General features: G+C 35.0%; 3 protein-coding genes across 4 annotated transcripts; 1 reads left to right on the top strand and 2 right to left on the bottom strand.

Annotated features, from left to right (window-relative positions):
• The first annotated feature begins 15943 nt into the window (after positions 1–15943).
• On the top strand, positions 15944–16833 carry RpL24-like (ribosomal protein L24-like). The gene is made up of 2 exons (XM_088037293.1): positions 15944–16113; positions 16162–16833. The coding sequence occupies exons 1-2, from the start codon at positions 16033–16035 to the stop codon at positions 16603–16605; spliced, it is 525 nt and encodes a 174-aa protein (XP_087893419.1). The 5' UTR covers positions 15944–16032; the 3' UTR covers positions 16606–16833.
• LOC148175338 (all trans-polyprenyl-diphosphate synthase PDSS2-like) lies at positions 16825–18260 on the bottom strand. Of its 2 annotated transcripts, none has more exons than XM_088037292.1 (3): positions 17869–18260; positions 17710–17807; positions 16825–17664 (listed from the first exon to the last, which is right to left on the bottom strand). In XM_088037292.1, exons 1-3 carry the CDS (start codon positions 18135–18137, stop codon positions 16847–16849), a joined length of 1185 nt encoding a protein of 394 aa, XP_087893418.1. In that variant the 5' UTR covers positions 18138–18260; the 3' UTR covers positions 16825–16846. The 2 variants fall into 2 exon arrangements, with proteins under 2 accessions (XP_087893418.1, XP_087893417.1); XM_088037291.1 differs by having other exon boundaries at positions 17710–17822; positions 17869–18259.
• Positions 18261–18412: 152 nt separating this feature from the next.
• On the bottom strand, positions 18413–19767 carry LOC148175337 (all trans-polyprenyl-diphosphate synthase PDSS2-like). The gene is made up of 3 exons (XM_088036246.1): positions 19467–19767; positions 19310–19419; positions 18413–19264 (listed from the first exon to the last, which is right to left on the bottom strand). Exons 1-3 carry the CDS (start codon positions 19715–19717, stop codon positions 18447–18449), a joined length of 1179 nt encoding a protein of 392 aa, XP_087892372.1. The 5' UTR covers positions 19718–19767; the 3' UTR covers positions 18413–18446.
• Positions 19768–19838: the final 71 nt, after the last annotated feature.

Genomic DNA, 19838 nt, shown 5'->3' with positions numbered 1-19838 from the left:
CATTTTATTACACTATTTCTGCACAGTTTGGGCAATTGTGTAATGGAAATCCTAGGGCAACAAAGTTGAAATAAATGGAAAAGTAGCAGAGATGGAAATGGAAAATTATTAACGTGGAGCGGTGGCTAAATGAGCACCACTTGTTTAAAAACGTCGCAGTTTTATGGAGGCTTTTGGCTTGTCTAATGGAAGGACGGTTTCTCTAAATAGTCACAATGTCTAAAATGCTTATTAAATTTATTTCAGGTGGGTTGCGCATGTTGGCACAAAAACACAAATTTCTGTCCGCTGAAATAGTTTGTCAGAAAATAAATTGAGTACAGACCTGGAATAAAAAGACAATTTGTTCAACTTCTATCTACGAAATCATCATAATTTTTGTTCTTATTTCGGCGAGGGATGAGAATTCAGAAAAAACAAAAAATCAAAATTACAGCTATTAATATCTTGTATTTTCTCATTCACCCGGGCTCAACGGACCTGAATCCGTCTCTGTCCACTTCTAGCTATTTGAAACTGTCCGAATCATTCGTTTCTTTGAAATATTCTAATGCTTGGAAGTGTACATAGTTCGTCTAAAACTACAAACACTTGCAAGAGAGCTTCTCGTGTAAACTTTGCTCATTCAATTTCTTGGATTTTCTTCTCGATTTAGTTCCGAATCTGTGATCTACCTCCAGATATTTATTATAAAAAAATTAGATCAGTCCAACAAAATGTTACTTTTTCGTCATAATTACGTTATTTTCGTTTCCTTTTCCTGATTTATTATTCTCCTAAACGTAAATAACCTTCCGCGTCTTGCAAACAACTCAATCGTTAAACAAACCCTCCCTTGTCACTCCTGATATTTATGAATATTTGAATGGTGGCGGGTAAACATCGAAGGTGTGCAATGACTATTCAAGTAGTTCACGTACTCTAAAATGTCTTTTTAATTCTTTTATCGGGTTATTTTAATGAAATTTTTATGATGCAGCATGTAGCTAAGAAGAAAATTAATTCTGCGACCTTTTCCTCGAAGCGTCTGAGATCAAATTTTTTGTTCCTAAGTAATTATTAATAAAATCGAGCGATGTTATTCCTGTGGAGAATTTTTCAGCTCTGTGAAATTAGTTAAAAATGAAAAAGGTTGGAAGTTGTGAGTTCGCAGAGAAATTTTATTTAGATATGCACGCCTTGTTAAATTATTCCGATGTATTGAATTGTAGTAGAGAAAATTTCCAGATGGATTGTTGCAGCACAAAGAAGCGTTTGAAGGCGGCATTGATCTCGCGTGTGGCTGCAATCACGACCTCTTTTCCCTACATCCAGGAAAAGTACAGATCGACGTCTGTACGATCACAAATCAGTGAATTAATTGTGTTGTAATGATGCGAAAGATCCATAATCAAACGTCGGTGAAACGATATTGTGAAGCATAATATTCCCCTTGGTAATTAGAAAACCAAATTGAGAAGTGGGGAACCGCAGCTGGCGAGAATCCTGCTACACCGTGTGTGGGAAATATACATTAATTACCATAACAAACCGGGATAACAAGGACGAGGATTGCTGTGTAGTGGGCAGGCTCTCTGGAGAGTTGGAGTCCTTCAAGTCCACTCGGGGATCGAAGGTCTGTAGCTTCGGACTATCTCAAGAGACGAACTATTTTCGCCTCTCCAAACCCTATAGAAATTTCAGATTACCTGCGACGGGACTCGAGTGCAAAACTTTTCTGATCTTCTCATTTAAATCCAACTGAGATGCCAAAGATAATATAACTTGTTAACGACGGCAAAAGTCGCCTAAAAAGGTTACTCACAAAAGACGAACTTTACAACTTCTATGTTTGAATTTTGCGCTATAGTCAACACCGAGGCGAAGACGAATGGGGGAAAATGGAAAATATGCACATTTCTACGGCTCAGGTAGTGGAAATATTTACTTTTCTTACTGCTAAATGCGGAAAAAGAATTCTCAAGTATCATCCAACGACGAAGCTAAACTGGTGGAGGCGCCAAAATTATTACGACCGAAGAGAAAGTGTACTAATTACGACAATTCTTTTGCACTTTTAATTCATGAAAGAAAAAAATTGAAAATTAGTTCAAAGTTTGGAAAGTCGTATTCTCTTAACCATAACTCTGACCTGAGAAATATTTGATGGTTTTGTAGACAGAGTTTAAAATAATAGAAATGTTTAGCTTTTCTAGTTTTTCCTCCATTACCGACCGAACACAAATTTTCAAATAAATTAAAAAATTCAGAATTCTCTAGTCTCTAGGATTCTCCAACATCCCTTATCTTTCATTCTGACTCTCTTTTATTATGTATAATTTTTTAAGATTTACTTAGGCCCGTATTCATAGTCAGTTCTCAAGTCATTGCTTGAGTCGAACTTAATGAAGTCGAACTTATTGAATAAGTCTGTCTTATTCGGAGTACTGTTTCATAGTTGCAATATACAGGGTGTTCAAAAAATGGCGGACCAACTATTCACTACGTGAATCTTCAGATAATAACTAGTAACTAAATTAAGTTTTTTCAATTATTGAGTGCTTCGTTGGAATTCTACAGCCACTTAAAGGGGCGCTAATTATGGCACAAATTTTTCCTTATAATAAACTCAAGGTTTACAAAATTCTACTAGAGTTCATGTTTTGGGTGACATTTACATACTTACAGTCTTTACATGCCTTAAATGTTGAAGCAAAACGTTATTTTGCTCTTTTAAAATTAAGCTCAAGAGCGCAAAATTAATCTGGCAACATTTCACTTCAAGAATTCAGTAATTAATTGTTGCCTAGTGCCTGACAATGACCATTTTTTTAGAAAAGTCAAACATTTTTTAGGTGTCACAAACTAGAGGAGTTTATTTCTCTAATGATGTATAATTTTGCTGAATATACCGACACCTAAAGGAAACAGTCGAGAAGCAGTAAGGGGCAGTAAGGCTTGTGAATTTCCTAACTGGCAAATTCCCTCCAAGAATACTTTTCAACGAGTTTATCAACAGGTACGTGAGATGGGCCGATTGGAACCAAATTTATCAGGATCATGGAGGACCCAAGACTATTCGCACACCAAGAAGAGAACAAATGGTTCTTGATCTACTTTGTGACTTTTACTGGTCAGGTGTTATCAAATTTAATTGCAAACCATAGTAACCAATTACATGATTTATTAATAATTGTAACTACCAAAGTGTTGCTCTAGTCTCAAAATTATTCTCCTATTAATTACCGAAAGAATTGAACACTGTTGCCGTTTTTCGCAATATTTAAAGTTATTTTGCTCCCGTACAAAGCTTCAAATAAAAATTTTAAACAGCATTTCCAATTCACACCCTGTAAGTATGACTTGATTAAGAAATGCTTGTTTCTTATTTCTTGTTTGAAATTAGTTTTTCTTAAATAAGTCGCGAAATAAGAAGACGTTTTGTATATTGACGTAAAATAATTTGTCAAATAAAAAAAAAGACTGGTTTATAAAATTTTACCGGAAAATTGTGCAGTGATTCCTGAAGGGAAATTGCCTTGTCATATTAATCTAAGCCCATTTTGCGTTGTCCTTTCAGAAATTCGAGTCTAGGTACTCGGTTAATATTCATTTTCTTCAGTTCTACCCAAAAAAAAAAATGCCATTTTACAAAATATTAGGAGTAGTTAATAAACTTATCCCTGAACCAGAGAACTTGAAAATGTAATCATTATGATATTTGCAAAAAACTTTGCATTTTGTAAAACGCTGTTTTTTGGGATCTCTAACGCTAATAAAATGGTAAATAATAATGTATACAATGTATAACATACAATATAATCTTCTAACTACTTTGGTATACATTTTTGCCTGCAATAATTACAGTCGACTGTCGATAATTCGAATTACTGAGTAGTTTGATTTAGCAAGTTTTGTTTCTTTTGAAATCATTTTTTTACAAAATTTTGGTCGAATAAGAAAAATAAAATTTAAATATAAACATAAAATAATAATGAAAATGTTTTGCTGAATAATCATGACAAAAAACAAGAATTTTTTTAAACCTTTTGGAAAAATTCGATTTATAAAGAAAGAAGTAAAAGTATCTGTTCGAATTATCAATCAATTCTTCTCGTTTCCAAAAAAAATTGTTTTATCGAGTAATAAATTCACATGGTATGGTTGAATTATAGAAAGGGCCAAGCGTTTATTTCGAATAATCGGACAATTCGAATTATCGAGAGTGGATGGTACTATAGCATCAAAATGCTCTAGAATACGAAATCTAAAATGTTAAGGACTGATACATGTTTAAGTTTTTAATTTTCATAATTTTATAAGACATTATAACCGAAAGAATTACTTGTATTTTAATGTTGCCGTTGTAAATTTACAAAAAATTTCAAAATTGTAAGTGCATGCAAGATTTGTGGTCCGCATTTAGAAATAAACTATAAATACAATCGACTGAAAAGTTTTAAGTTAATCGATTTCGAAGAACAATAGACCAAAAATTAAAAGGAAAAGAATTTTTTTAATATTTTTCTGGTATTCAGAGTTGCCTGCATGATCAGATGGTAAACTGTTTATGTGCCATTTTTGATACATTCTGCTTTTACAAAAAGAATAAGAAATTCTTAAGTCCACCTATGGGTGGACTTGGCCAAGTTCGACTTGTTTATCAAATAAGTTAAAAACAAATGCTCAAGTTGTGACTATGAAACCGTATGTGCTTGGAAACTTATTCATTTAACTTAAGACAGGACTATGAAACATAATAAGTTTCTCTCCAAATAAGATTTACTTCATTAAGTTTTTTCAAATATGAACTACTTGTTTGGCGATTATGAATCAATAACGTCATCTTAAGCACGCAAATAAGATCGACTTGATCAAGCAATTGCTTAAGCAACGACTATGAATTCGGGCCTTAGACCTCCAGAATATAAATATTTTTAAATCAATTAATTTAAGATTCTACATATCAACTAAACAGGACTTTTTTAGGACACTCAGAACAAACCGAAATTTGATCCTTTCTTATATTTTTCCGCATGAGGCCCGCGAGAACTGCAGAAACTTCCCACTTAAAACTTTCCGTTTCACTTTTTATACAATAACTTTTCTTGTAAAAGGTGCTTGAAATTTTTATGCTATTGTGGTGCGGAATACAAAATCATGTTTATGGTTCCAAGTTTACGATTTTTTAACACCGTAGTTTTTCCACAGGCCGTACATTCCACTTACGTGCATTTTACTTCAGTGCATAAATCCAAATAAAATCACAGGAAATCACCGATTAGAATAAACGAAAATGTTTTATTTTAATGAAGATATCCCATTACACGAAATTGAAAGAGGGTGTGAATTTTTACAGCATCGTTGCTAATCATTGCTTTTAAGCGCGAGCTTAGAAGTGTATTAATTTTTAATTACCGAAAGAGCGTCCCGGCGAGAAATAAAAAATAAAGAGCGCTAATAAAATCTCTTTATCTGAGATTTGAGCATTCCTGAATTTAGTTAATTAGCGTTGGAGGTAATGGCGCAACGCAGTAAAAATATTTAATTCTTTGTAGTGGAGAAAACAATGATGATTCTTTGCATGTAATGTTGGAGTTGAAGAGGACTTAGTTTTCCTTATTGAATTATGTAGGGTGGCCGCAGTATTGTAAACCAATATACAAGATAAATTCAGAAGACGAATAGCGCCTAAAAGCTATATTTTATTATTTGGCCACAGATTCGATCTTAAACTGGGGAAGCGGAAATATATAGCCAGCATGCAAATTGAATTGTTTCCGATTTATTGTTATATGTGCAAATTGATATTTTTCAAAGAGGTTTGCTCAGCGAATTTATTTTATTGCTGAAAATATTTATGACTCGACTTCTCTACGTAGATAATTGGAAACTGCAACCAAGCACATAACACACCGACAATATTACGCTTTTGTACCACATGTTTACACCTGACACAACTTGTTCGTGCCACAATTACGAAATAACACTTTACATTATTCACTTGTATGGAAGTTATCAACTGCATAATGCACTGCGACGTAGAGTTCGCATTCCCAGCATACATTTGTGATTAATGATTTTCTGTAAATGCTCATTAGACATTCAGTTGACTCAAGACAATTGGCAGTCACTTAAAAGGATCAAACTTTAATTAAAACTACTTGTTGGGTCAAATTAAAATCAAATTAAGTCGGTCAATGTTTATTTCTGAGCGGTCTGGTAAAGCTTGTATTTACAAACTGTGGAAATGTTGTACCTAGCACGGCATTTATTGCCAAGTTAGCCACCAAAGTGTTTGCGGTTTGGTCGCAAAACATGGAACAATGCTTAATTAATGAAATTTGAATCAACGCTACAAGGCAACTGAACATATTTGAAGAGGTTCGGCGGCGAGTTTAGTGCATTTTGGACATCTGGAGGACCGGAAGATTCGTGATTTAATTCAGAGTCAAGAGCTGGACGCATTTTGTTAATATTTTAAGTGTTAGTTTGATAGTTAAATTGGACTTTAGGAAACGGAGAAAATGGTGGATGCGCCAGGTCAAATTTTATTTAAAAGCAAATAGGAAAAAATACACCAAGTCCTTTATACTATTTTTTCGAATTTGCACCCTTTTTTTAATAAAAAATTTAAATTTTACAATTCTAAGAGTTTTCGTGTTAGACGATTGGTAATGGTATTATAACCACGACTTGCCACTTGATTTTCAAATTCAATTTAAAATTTGACATTTATTGAGTTTCAGTTGACCAAAAACTTGACAGGAAACAGGTGACAGCCAGACTAATTAGTTCTGCCAACTCTTTAAAAACAAAATTTTCTACTTTGAGTTCTCTTATATAGGGTCCGGCAAGACTTGTGTCCACCCCTAAAATCGTCTTTAATTTTAAAGATAAAATTTTAGAAATTTGCATACGCTCATAGTTGACAAAGCTCTAGAAGCTGACGCAAAAATTTGTTTTTATCACGGTTTGGTTGACGTCGCGACGCCTAGGAAGTAAAATACGTTTTTTTTTTAAAAACCACCAGCACCGCAATTTTCCCTTGTATTACAACCGGCAACGTTGCCTAGGGAGATTTTTGGTGAGAAAATAGTTGTCAAATTTTTGACATTTCTGAAAATTAGGCAGTGTTTTCGTTAAAAACGTTTCTTTTACAGCCTGTTGGATTGCAAATCAAATGATTTAATAGTGAAAAGACTCGGCACAGCCTGAAAGGCCGTTTTGTGTAATCAAATTGTCAATTAGGCAGCTAACCTATTTGATTTTATCACCAAAAAGTCACCACCATCGACGACGTTGCCGGTTGTAAAGTGGTGGGAGAGTGCGGTTTTGGTGGTTTTTTTATAAAAAACGGACTTTATAATTGTTAGCGATTTTTGAGTTTTTGCGGAAATATTCGCAAATTCATTTTTTTTAAATATAACTGTGATACAAATAGCTAAGTTTTTATGTTAAATCTAAAGCAAATTGTGTTTAAAATTTGCGAAAAAAACGCTGTTTTATCAAATTAGTTTTCAAAATTATGACAGCGCAGTGGCAAACTACGTTTTCACCAAAATTTCACAAGTCACTTCATTCACTCTTATAAAGGTTAATTTTGATTAAAACGGGCATGTTGCACTTTATAGACAGCAGAAATCGTTAATTAACATCGACAAAGCGACAATTTCACCAAGTAAGACTTTTGTTACAATCTAAAGCGAACCAAAAGATAGATGTCATTTGTGACACAAGATGTTGACAGATGGGTGTAAACGTAGTTCCCAATTTAGACGTAATGAAATTGGAAACTAACTTGATAAAACAACATTTTTTTCTCAAATTTTGAAGACAATTTGCATTGAATCTAAAATGACAACTGAGATATTTTTAACACATTTATATTGAAAAAAAATTAAATTAAGGATTGATATCACAAACCCTCACAATTAAAGAAAAATTACATTTTTAAGGCGTCGCAACGCCAAAACTATTAATGATAAAATGTGTGAGCGTATGCAAATTTTCAAAATTTGATCTTTAAAATTAAAGACGATTTTGGGGGTGGACACAAGCGTTGCCAGACCCTGTATACCAAAGCTCATTACTATAGGTCTACTCATTAAAAAGTTAAGTTGGCAGCAGCCCTTGGCGATTTTTATCAGTAACAATTGGCAACAAAAGCGTTTGACCTTGACGCAACTGTGGCATGCGTAGAAGATAATCGTCTTGCACAAAACTACCAAAACTTGTTAAATCTCGATTAAAATCTTTCTTTTGCAACAAATTTTTAATTTAGTTATTGAATCATACACTCAACTTTGACAACGTGTTAACCTCAAAAATCGCTAGATTCAATTTTCCCCTAGTTTTCTCCCTAAGGAATTGAAAGCCTGATTTACACCCAAAAATTTTCGAAAATTTGCACAGGAGAGTGGACTGATAGCAATGAGCTGCACTTACCTATAAACGACTCCAAATTGAGTAAAGCGTTGAAATATTGGTCACATTTAAAAAATCACTTTAATTTCTGTTCAGTTTTATATTTTTTAATTTATGGGTGCTAGAATTAACTAAAGAAACTCCAAATATGTCTAAAAAATCTGTATAAGAATCTGCAAATCATCCCTGATTATGAAGTCCATAATTTGTGCAGCTTGCTAGCAACCAAAATTTTTAGCGCTTTTAAAAATATTCTGGTGGAAAGCTGCACCACAAAATATGTTATGTGATTTTTTCTGGCGCAGAAAAGTAAGAGAAGGTCATTTAGTGACAAATTACCGTTGTAAGCCCGCAACTTATCATCCCCTTGAAAGATAACTTGGGAGCTGAACCACAAAGCGTAATAAATTAATAAAAAAATCACATTTATTGATGATACCTCAGCTGTGCGTGTGTCACATTTAATGTTCCCAAAAATGAATAATTTATTCACCTCCCCTGTTAAAAAAGCCGCTCAACTTCTTCTGATATCAGTCGCTGATTTCTCCGAACAACAAACAAGTCTCTATCATTTAACCAGAGCGTCCCTCATCGTCGCAAACAGGAAACAATCTCTCATCTTTCACCCACCCCTAAACCCATTACGTCCCATTTTTCGGGATCAAAAACCATGGCTGATTAAATTCCTATTACGTTCTTCTGGAATACGTCCCATTGTCGTAAATTGGCGAAGGCGCCGAGAACCGTTCACCTCACCCTTTCCACTTCTAACATACTTAGGAAGTCATTCGGGTGGTTCGTCGCCAGGGGGCGTCGCTCTCAACCCAGACAATATCGCATCGCACCCGATTGTGTTGTGTTTTTCCCCGCAAACTGTGATACATGCCACGGCATACACTACGAATCTGATGTCATAAATATCCGCTTGAAAAAACTTGCTGTCATCACAGAGCCGTACTTTGCTCCTTTTTATCGCTATCACCTCATGAAAAATTTATAACCATACATGCTGGCTTTTTTCTTGGACGCTACTTCAAAGACCATATGGAAATTGGATAATGTTTACAGTTCTAATAAAACGGGGCGCTGGGACGACACGAACAAAAATGTATTGCGGGCCTGTGCAAACAAACGCAAGCTATCTATGGTAATATTTCGACAATTTTACCAATAATTCATTTCGGTCTTTACGAGACGCCCTGTATGTTTTGTCCACAAATAGTGTGTTGGTATTTTTTTGCGAAAGCCTTTCCTGAAAATTACTTTCCAACATAATCAGAGAAGAAACTTGAAACTTCCCAAGTTGAAACTTCAATATTTCAAAAGTTGAATTAACTCTTGACCATTGCTGAACCCATCAATCAACAAAATAAAGAAACTTTGATTTATAAGCTCATGTTTCTGAGAAATTGACAAGTTCAACTAAACAACTTAGTGACAGATTATTTTCCAAATCGCTGCGAAAGAAAATTGAACATTTACGACGTCTGCGTTTTTAAATTTGTTCTCCAATAATTAAACATTTACGGTTCTTCTCTCGCTACATGAAGAGACAATCAAATTAGTTTGAGTTTTTCTAGACTGCTCTATTTTACGGTGTCGTTTCGCTTTAATTCTATCTTTTGTGGCTTGGTGCTTAAGCTTTTAAGGCGCATTCACGATTGAGCTTCTTCAAGGTTCAAGTAATTTATCTGCAAGAAGCCAATGCGGCGTCAAAGACAAATAGCAATAAGCCGTCAAGGTAGGTCGTGAGAAAATCAGAAGCGTGAAAGTGGACAGCCGGCTGGATTTATCTTGTCCCTGAGGACTCAAACTGCTCATCTAGAAGCCTATCGCAAACCATTGGATATCACCAGCGTCAATACCCGCAGAGGTATAATGAAACTTGAAAAGTAATTAATTTTTCCCTGAAGATCCCGAAAATGGATGGCGGTTTCCCATCGCTTCTGATAGAGAGAAGTGAAATTATTTCTTGCGTAATCCTCAGGATTCTCAAACACCAAAACACAATGCTATGACGTCATTTCTGACCTACTTCTCACGATTTTCGTTTTTTCGGTCTTTATTTTAGTTTTTATTTAGATTCAAATTTAGATTATTTTAACGCTTGAAGATTATTTTGTTTCTAAATTATTAATTCTCTCAAATTCTATTAAAAAACACAGAAAATCTATCAAATCCAAACAAAACCAATTTATCTATAAACGAGACTATAAAACATTACAGTATCCAAAATGACTCTAAACCTCAGGTTTCGTGCACAGAATTTTTGGTAGGCGCCAAATTTAAAATGCAGCTCTTTAATTGGTTGTTCAATAGAGCGATTTTTTAAACTTCTGCAATTTATGCCTAATGTGAAACAAGAACTGTCACATTTGTTAAATTGTCACCAAATTGTAGAAACATCAGCAGTAAACTTGTTTTTGTTACTTTTACTGTAGATTAACAGGTATTTTATTATACATGATTTTATGTTTTTATCATGATACTTTACGATTAAGAGAAAAAAATTGATAATTGCTTGTGGAGCCATCTATTAAACTAAACTGCCATGTATCCAATACAGATAACTAACTTATCATTTTCAAATCCTGCTGATTTTTAAAATTGCTCCTTGTAAAATCACAAATTTTCTTTATTTTTGTTATTGCTTAAAGTGAAATTTGTCTCTTTCGATCTTTTCCAATTGGGCACATTTTTTACTTTTTTGTGATCAACAACCAATCAATTGATAATTTTTTGTGGATGACTTAATTACCCTAAAAATTAATCAATAATCAACCAATAAACAATAGCCGATTGCAATCATATTCTCCATTTTGTTATTTTAAGGGTTGATCTTCAAAATAACATTTCTGAAATTGGTATCTTTTGCTCTAGAAATGTGTCCAATAAATTACACTATCAAACATCTACAGGGTCCGGCAACACTTGTGTCCACCCACAAAATCGTCTTTAATTTTAAAGTTACAATTTTGAAAATTTGCATACGCTTATAGTTGGCGTGGCGACGTCTAAGAAATATAATTTTTAGCCATTTTCGAGTTTTTGCGGAAATATTCGCGAATTCAATTTTTTTCCAACATAACTGTGATAGAAATATCTGAGTTTTTATTTTAAATCTAATGCAAATTGTGTTTAAAAATTGCGAAAAAAAACGCTGTTTTATCAAGTTAGTTTTCAAAATTCTGACAGCGCAGCGGCAAACTACGTTTACACCAAAATTTCACAAGTCACTTCATTCTCTCTTATAAAGGTTAATTTTGATTAACACAGGCATGTTGCACTTTATGGACACCAGAAATCGTTAATTAACATCGACAAAGCGACAATTTCACCAATTAAGACTTTTGTTAGAATCTAAAGCGAGTCAAAGGATAGATGTCATTTGTGACACAAGATGTTGACAGATGGGTGTAAACGTAGTTCCTAATTTTGACGTAATGAAATTGGAAAGTAACTTGATAAAACAGCATTTTTTTTTTCAAATTTTGAAGACAATTTGCATTGAATCTAAAATGACAACTGAGATATTTTTAACACATTTATATTGAAAAAACATTAAATTAGGGGTTGATATTACAAACCCTCACAATTAACTACAAATTACACTTTTAAGGCGTCGCGACGCCAAAACGATCAGTGATAAAAACAAATTTTTGCGTCAGCTTCTAGAGCTTTGTCAACTGTGAGCGTATGCAAATTTTCAAAATTTGATCTTTAAAATTAAAGACGATTTTGGGGGTGGACACAAGTGTTGCCGGACCCTGTATACAAAGACTGAAAAGTTACCATCGATTTGGTATTTTTTTTTATAAAAACTATTCTGAGAAAGATAATACCCAGTTGCTTGTGAAGATAATATTATAATCAAAATTGGCATGTACCTCCATTTTAAATCATGCTGATTTCTAAAATTGCTACTTTGTAGAACATTGAATTTATCCATAAATTTTTCAATTTGTTGCAATTGTAAAAAAAATCTTGTTTCCTACTCGTGCGATACAAATGTATTTTCTCCAAATCAAGTCTAGTGCGTTGAAATATGTATGTATTATTATTATTATTATAGAAAAAATTAATAAAAAATTTATTAAATTTAAAGAGAATTAAGAAATAGAAGAAAATACAAAAAGAATCAAGAATATATTTTACCTACATATGAATCTAGAAAATTCATGGAAAATATAGAGAGAATCTATAAACCTCAAAAGTACTTAAAGAAAATTATCTAAACAACTGCAAAAAATTGAATTAATTCTCACCAGCATCTGAAAAATTAAAACAGAATTTAGAATGTTCATACAAATCTGCCGAGAACTTCATATTTTACGTATAGATTCTAAACATCTTCATTAATAAATCTCTTTAGATTGATGATGGTAACTGAATTTAATTAGTTGCAAAAATTTATAAATAAATCGCCGATGGTGGATGGGACGCAACCTCTTTGTAACCTAATTTATCCAGATTGCTATCAGCGCCCTGAAGCAAAGTTGTCAATGCTGCGTTCGGCAGTTTGTAAGCCGGTAAATACCAATAAGAAAAAAGAGCAAGAGTTTATCGCAAATGCGAAAGTCGGCACTTCAGCAATTCCCTACATACAGCATATAAATAAATAATGCTTCCAGGAACTATTCAGAGTTTCAGCAAACAATCCGAACGTGAAAGTTTTATGCTGAATATAAATCAATCAAATTGTCTGTATAAAGATGTTTGATTTTCCGATTTAAATAAAATGGCTGCATGTTAAATTTAATGAGATTTTCACGTCCTTTAACAAATCCCAATTGTGACAAGATCCAAGATTGTCTTGTTAATTTCGAAAATGAAAACGAGTAAACAACCCTCGCTTTACATCAAGACGAAATTAGTGTTTAACGTTATAAATCCTGCTGGATTGATTTAGGAAGACGATTTAGGGCGCCTGCACCATCAATGCCATGTTGTTAATTAGAACTAAGAACTAATTTGTCGCAGCTTCGATGGACTGTTTCTGTACTTAATAATTTTTAGAGCTCGCCCTGCGTTTTCATTATGTCTCTTGAAAAATTTATTCCCTCTGCAGATTTCGTTCAACTTTAAAATTCCAATAAGTCGGAAAGCTATGTGTTTTCGGGATGTTGTTCATTCGACGATGATTTATAAAGCGAGCGCACTGGATTAGGAAAAGAATAATGGATTTATTTAAGTTCTGATTCGTAAAAACGCGCCGCAAAGATATCTGCATTCGGTCATGCTGTGTTTATTTATGGCGCGCCAGTTGGGCCCTCGCACGGACCCTTGCTGTGCACTTCACTCATGTCCATGTGGATTTTATTGTTTTGGCACTGTGATAAATATTTTGCCGGGAAAAAAATCGCTCTATGATCTGCAGTTTTATTTCAATGAAACATTGCCAACGGGTTTCAACTCATGAATAATTAAACTAAAATATTTGCCGCTCTTTCCTGATTATGAAACATAAGTTTTATTGTATTTATTTTTGTAGTCGCGAGCTATAAACCGGTTAATTTTCTAAGTACTTGCCCAACCCCTTCTTAAACAACACTAAAACAGCAATAAAGAATGATAAGTTATCCAGGGAAGGATAAAATTGTCATGTTTTGCAAATAAGTCACAGAGCAGTTTCAGCAAAACCACGTACCACATTATCATCCGATTTTTATTCGTTTTACAAATGAGTTCTGTGCTTTATTGTCCTAATTACCATCTCTTTCGTTGCTATATTTAGAATATTCTTGATGGTTCCTCGCTGTTATAAGCAAAAGGTGTAACAAATAGGTAAGTAAGTGGTGCTAATTAAGTAAATTGCTTCAGGGGACCCTAAAGGCACAGCTAAAACTGGAACTACGAGAGCAGCTTAGATACTTTAACTAACTTATCAAATTTATTGTGTTCACGATAGCGTCCCGGTTTTAAGTTGAAATATCAGCGCCCCGCAGGTCATCGATATCAAATTTGGGTGAAATTAAAATACAGAGCTAGTATTAAATTAGTGCCCATTATCCCACAAAGTTGGACAGAAATGGGAGCTCGGGAAATCCCTGAAAATACGACGAGTAGGATAATTGTTCAAGCAAGATCAAGAAAAAGAAACTTGTAGCCGAGTTTATCAGTGCAGTCACCACATCCCAATCAAAATAAACGTATTAAACACTTGTAAAAAACGCCTTAACTTTAAGAAAACAACACAAAAAGCTGTTCTATAAAATGAAATGTGGTTAGTGAAGCGTTCAAATACTCGTCAACGATACTTTTTATCTTCCTCATTCCCATTTAGAAGTTTAGCGGACTTCTTTTTGGTCCTTTTTTTACTTAATACGCCGTTTCCTGATCCTGTTATTTCAAATATGTTCCAACTTCCGAACCGAGTTTTCTGGTAACTTTTAGATTGTGTCCTAAAGCCGGTTTAAATTTTTTCCGTGATAATGAGGCGTTGTCTGCTGAGATTATCTATAGTTTGGCACGTTTTATTACAACATAAAAGTTTGGGAAGTGCCACTAAAATGTGAATCCTTAAGTACAGATGATAGATAAAGAGTGAGGAATGCATTTTGGGGGAAATTGTCAACTGAAATCTACGTTGGAAGTCTGCAGGATGTACGCTGGATTAAAGGTGAAGGGCTTCGTCTGCTGGGATCAACGAAAGATATCGAATTTTGTATGAAATATAAATTATCTCATTTCTGAAAGAAGCAGAGAAGCATCGGAGTTATTTTCAATGAAATTGTAATTGTAAAAAACTCTGAACATTAAAGCGACCCCGCGGCATGTTATCATACAGGGTGTTTTTAAGTTTCTTCGTTCAAAACATGTTTCTCCAGTTATGCAAAATTCTTAAGTTATTACATTGTTTTCAACAGCTTGCGTCCAAGAATCCCGAACTTTCCGATATACCACATGTGATACATTTCGTTAACTTGATGTAAGACCATTCCAATGCACTGTACATCTCAAACCCTAAATGCAGCTAAATCGTAATTTTTCCCCCAACGACCCCTCAAGTTCTTTTTTAAGACTCAGAAGCGTCACGTAAATAAAAACTTGACTCGTAACAATCTTTTCCTTGCATATCTCACTTTAAATTAGTTTTGTTTACGAGTGATGAAAGCAAAGCACAGCTCTGTGATCTCAAGTACAAAAGTCTTTTCATTTGCGCTGTAATGATAGATGATCTGAGTACAAATCCATCAAGAAATATCTCTAATTAAAGATGCGGCTCGTAATGAAACAAAGAAAGTGTAATTATTTATTAAAGAGAATTTATGAGCAGGTTGGCACAATATGTTGATTAATTCGAGTTTGTGAACCTTTGGATAAAGAGATCAGTGGAGGTTTAGAGGAGGAACTTCAAAGCCGAGTTCGATGGGGATATAACCAGGAAATCAATCTTGGGAAATGTTGCGAAGTAATTAATAGGAGGTCTCAACTTTGCTCGGTTCTCCACGTGTAATTAGAAAAAGGGAACTGCTAATTACTTTGATAAAGTGTTTTAAATGGATCGCAATTTGAATCTCGCGCCACGAAGAAGAGGGCGCCACGCATCGGTTATCTGTCATCTGTCACTCTGCGAGCACGTGTGTACAACTATTTATGAGACTTCCGTGATTTGAAAACGACAAAATGCGTATAGAAACGTGTTACTTCTGCTCCTCTAGAATCTATCCAGGCCACGGGATCCAGTTCGTGCGAAACGACTGCAAGGTAAAACTCCACCTTGCGAATTTCTAGGTTAACTTGACGTTTTTACAGATCTTCAAGTTCTGCCGATCAAAATGCCACGCAGCCTTCAAAAAGAAGAAGAACCCACGTAAAGCCAAGTGGACGAAAGCCTTCAGAAAGACCGTGGGCAAAGAACTGGCTATTGACCCATCATTTGAGTTTGAGAAAAGGAGACATGTCCCATTAAAATACAGCAGAGAAACATGGAACAGAGCTGTGGAAGCGATGAAGAAGGTTGAAACTATCAAACAGAAGAGACAGGCGAATTATATTATGCAGAGGTTACGGAAAGGAAGAGAGTTAGAGGAGGCTAGAGATGTGAAAGAAGTGCAAAGAGACTTGTCTTTGATCAAATCTCCAGCTGCTGGACTCAAAGAAAGGAAGGAGAAAGAGAGGGAGGCTGAGGAAGACATGGAACAGAGTGAAGGAGAAATGGAAGGTGTTGTTGAAGATTGTGGTGAAGTTACTTTATAATTGAACGTTTTCAAAATTGGACACTCTAATATGGAAACCTAACGTCCCAAATTATGGTTTAGTAAAACAGAAAAGTGGCGAGTAAGGGCAAAAATGTATCATACTGATTCATTATCAACTAAATACATTCTGTACATAATTTATTAGTCTGTGCATGTTCAAGTTCTTATGACAATGATTACATGTAATCAATGACTACAGTAAGAAAGAAATAAACAGTTTCAAGGTTTTGGTATTTATTTTACAAAGATTTAACTATATTTACAAGGGCTGTCTTGGACTCGCTATCCGAGAAATTCGATAAAATCTCCAAAGAGGCTTCTGCAAACTCGTCTTGCAGCTCTTGGGTTCTTTGCAAGCCAGGTCCCGCAGCTACGGCTTTGCGAATCAAATCGTAGTCAATGTTACTAGTACCAGATAGCCCCTTTTCAATCTCCATGTAAAGACTAGAATCATACTCTAAATGAAACATTACAGGGGCTGACACCAAACTGAAAGTCTCTTCTTTAAACAAGTCTTTCTCTAAAGAAGCCTGCCAGGCTAGAGCCAAACTCCTTCCAAAGTTGTACCCCAGTTCTTGTACACGAGATTCATGATTGGCTAAAATTAGCGAGCTTTGGCAGCCTTTCCCCAAAAGACTTCCTCCACTTAAAACATTCCTTAGAGTCCACTCAGCTTTCATGTTTCCCATCACATTTTCCATTTTATAGGGTTCCACCCCAAAGTTTGAAGAGATGGTAACTTGTGTTTGTGACGGGAGAGGTTTAGACGGTATGGGCTGGTTCTGGAAATCCCTCAAGCCTATATATTCAGATTCTGACAAGTCTCTGAGAGTTGAAGAAATAGTTTCTTGAACGTGAAAGTTCCTCAGCTTCGCAACTTCGTTAAAACTGGTGCTCAGTAAATAATCACCACATAATAAGGCTAAGGTGTTACCAAAATTCATGTCAGAGGAGTTAGGAGTGGAGGCTTCAATATTAATTAGCCCTTTATGAATCAAATGGCTTGTTTTTATCATTTCAGTCACTTCAGCGATTATTCTTTGACTGTGAAGAATATCTACAAATTATTGTTAAAAAAAGCTCATTGTCATGGTCATTTTACCAGCAGTTCTGTCACATTCCAGCTCTGAGAAATGAGAATTGAGACCTGCGACTTTGGAAATGAGAAGTACCATGAGCCCCCACGTTGCCTGTTCGTTTCTTAACAACAAGCTCCTATTAACAAACAATTACTTCAAAACTCGTACTTAAAGACACCTACTTTGCTGTTTTTAATAAAGGATGATTAGTCCCAATCAATTTTCGGATGTGAGACGCTACATTTGCGATTTCGTCATTCAAAATCCAACGGAGACTGAGGAAAGATGTGGGGTACCCCACTGCTCGCTCTGCTTCCTTAATAACGGAGCTACATTTTGGCTTGTCTTCTACTTTGGGGAAAAAAATTCGAGATACATTGCTAGTGGATAACGTTCGTACAGGAGTATTTAAAACTATACATTTGGTAACTACTTTTTTGATTACGTTCATGTTTTTTTTTGTATTTAGTTAATGTAGTCACTGGAAAAAATCAGTTTGAGACGTCATGTTTATAGGTTATGCAAGTGACGGATAACACTTGACCTTGAAAATTGTCTGTTAAGGCGCGTGTAGACTAGTTTACGCGCTGCGAAATTAAAGGGATGTCTTCACGAAATATCGAGTTGCAGCAACTTTTTTTCAATTTAGGTAATTTCAACACACCTTTAGTATTTTTAGTTATGTATGAAGCAACAAAGCGCGAAATTTTTCTTATAAATGTTTTTTTTTATTATCTGAACCCCAAACCCTTGTGTTATTTTACAATGACTTTATTATATTTACAAGAGCGCTTTTAGATTCACTTTCAGAAAAACTGGACAAGCTTTCTAAACAAATTTGTGCAAACTCATCTTGCAACTCTTGAGTTCTTTGCAGGCCTGATCCAGCCGCCACTGTTTTTCGTATCAAGCCGTAGTCAACACTAATGGCATCTGTAAGGCCCTTTTCAATCTCTTCATAAAAACTGGGATTATCCTCTAAATGGAACATCACAGGGGCGGAAACCAAACTAAAAGACTCTTCTTCAAATAAATCTTTTTCTAAAGAAGCTTTCCAAGCAAGGGCTAAACTGCTTCCAAACTTGTACCCCAATTCTTGTACATTAGGCTCATGGTTCGCTAAAGTCAACGTGCTTTGGCAACTTTTACCTAAAAGACTTCCTCCGCCTAAGATATTTCGTAAAGTCCACTCGGCTTTCATGTTTCCCATGACATTTTCCATTTGATACGGCCCCAATGTAAATTTAGAGGCAATATCAATGTTTTCTTGAACGGGGAAGGGTTTAGACGGTAAGGGTCGGTTTTCGGAGTCCCTCAAACCTATCCACTCCGACTCAGACAAGTCTCTGAGAGTTGAAAACATAGTTTCTTGAACGTGGAAGTTTCTCAAACGCGCAAGTTCTTGAAAACTGGTGCTCAATAAATAATCCCCACATAGTAAAGCCAAAGTGTTTCCAAATTTCATCTTAGACGAGTCAGGAATTGAGGGTTCAATATTAACCACCCCTTTATGCATCAAATGATTGGTTTTTATCATCTCCGTCACTTCAGCGATTACTCTTTGACCGTGAAGAATATCTACAAATTATTACCAGTGAAGCTCAAAATGCATGGTAACTTTACCAGCAGTTTTGTCATACTCCACTGAAGAATTAGAATTTAGACCTGCCACTTTCGAGAGGAGAAGTACAATGAGCCCCCATGTTACCTGGTCGTTCCGTGACAACATATTCCTATTAAAGAAACAATTACTATTAAACTCTTTTGCCAACACTCTTACTTTGCCGTTTTTAACAAAGGATGGTCTGCTCTAAGTAATTTTTGAATGTGTGGCACTGACGCTACGTTAATAATTTCGTCGTTAAACATCCAACCAAGACGCAGAAAAGCCGTCGAGTATCCTGTTACTCTTTCTGCCTCTTTTTTGAAGTTTGGTAGCTCTTCTTCTTTCGGGAAAAAAACTCGAGGTGCGTTGGCTGTCGAGAGTTTTCTTATACATCTGTTGAAAAATATACAGTTCACTGCTTTCATGTTAAGTAGTCGTTTAGGTAGAAGTTTTCACTGTAATCTACGAATTTTGTATTATTTATATTCTAATGTTCCAATAAAATCCCCTCCTTAGTTAATCAGTAATTACTGCATACACGGCAAT

Source organism: Gnatocerus cornutus, chromosome 5 (assembly GCF_029298725.1).
Source record: "Gnatocerus cornutus isolate USDA-ARS CGAHR chromosome 5, icGnaCorn1.1, whole genome shotgun sequence".
Taxonomy (NCBI): Eukaryota; Metazoa; Arthropoda; class Insecta; order Coleoptera; family Tenebrionidae; genus Gnatocerus; species Gnatocerus cornutus.
Note: the sequence above shows the minus strand (reverse complement) of the source record. Positions and strands in the feature narration are given on the sequence as shown.

Excerpts from the sequence above, each read along its gene's own strand:
- RpL24-like (XM_088037293.1), top strand. The coding sequence starts at position 16,033 with ATGCGTATAGAAACGTGTTACTTCTGCTCCTCTAGAATCTATCCAGGC. Across the intron at positions 16,114-16,161 it reads TCGTGCGAAACGACTGCAAG|ATCTTCAAGTTCTGCCGATC; the intron begins GTAAAACTCCAC and ends ACGTTTTTACAG.
- LOC148175338 (XM_088037291.1), bottom strand. The coding sequence starts at position 18,137 with ATGAACGTAATCAAAAAAGTAGTTACCAAATGTATAGTTTTAAATACT. Across the intron at positions 17,823-17,868 it reads CCTTTATTAAAAACAGCAAA|GAGCTTGTTGTTAAGAAACG; the intron begins GTAGGTGTCTTT and ends GTTTGTTAATAG. Across the intron at positions 17,665-17,709 it reads GGAATGTGACAGAACTGCTG|ATATTCTTCACAGTCAAAGA; the intron begins GTAAAATGACCA and ends AATAATTTGTAG.
- LOC148175337 (XM_088036246.1), bottom strand. The coding sequence starts at position 19,717 with ATGAAAGCAGTGAACTGTATATTTTTCAACAGATGTATAAGAAAACTC. Across the intron at positions 19,420-19,466 it reads CCTTTGTTAAAAACGGCAAA|GAATATGTTGTCACGGAACG; the intron begins GTAAGAGTGTTG and ends TTTCTTTAATAG. Across the intron at positions 19,265-19,309 it reads GGAGTATGACAAAACTGCTG|ATATTCTTCACGGTCAAAGA; the intron begins GTAAAGTTACCA and ends AATAATTTGTAG.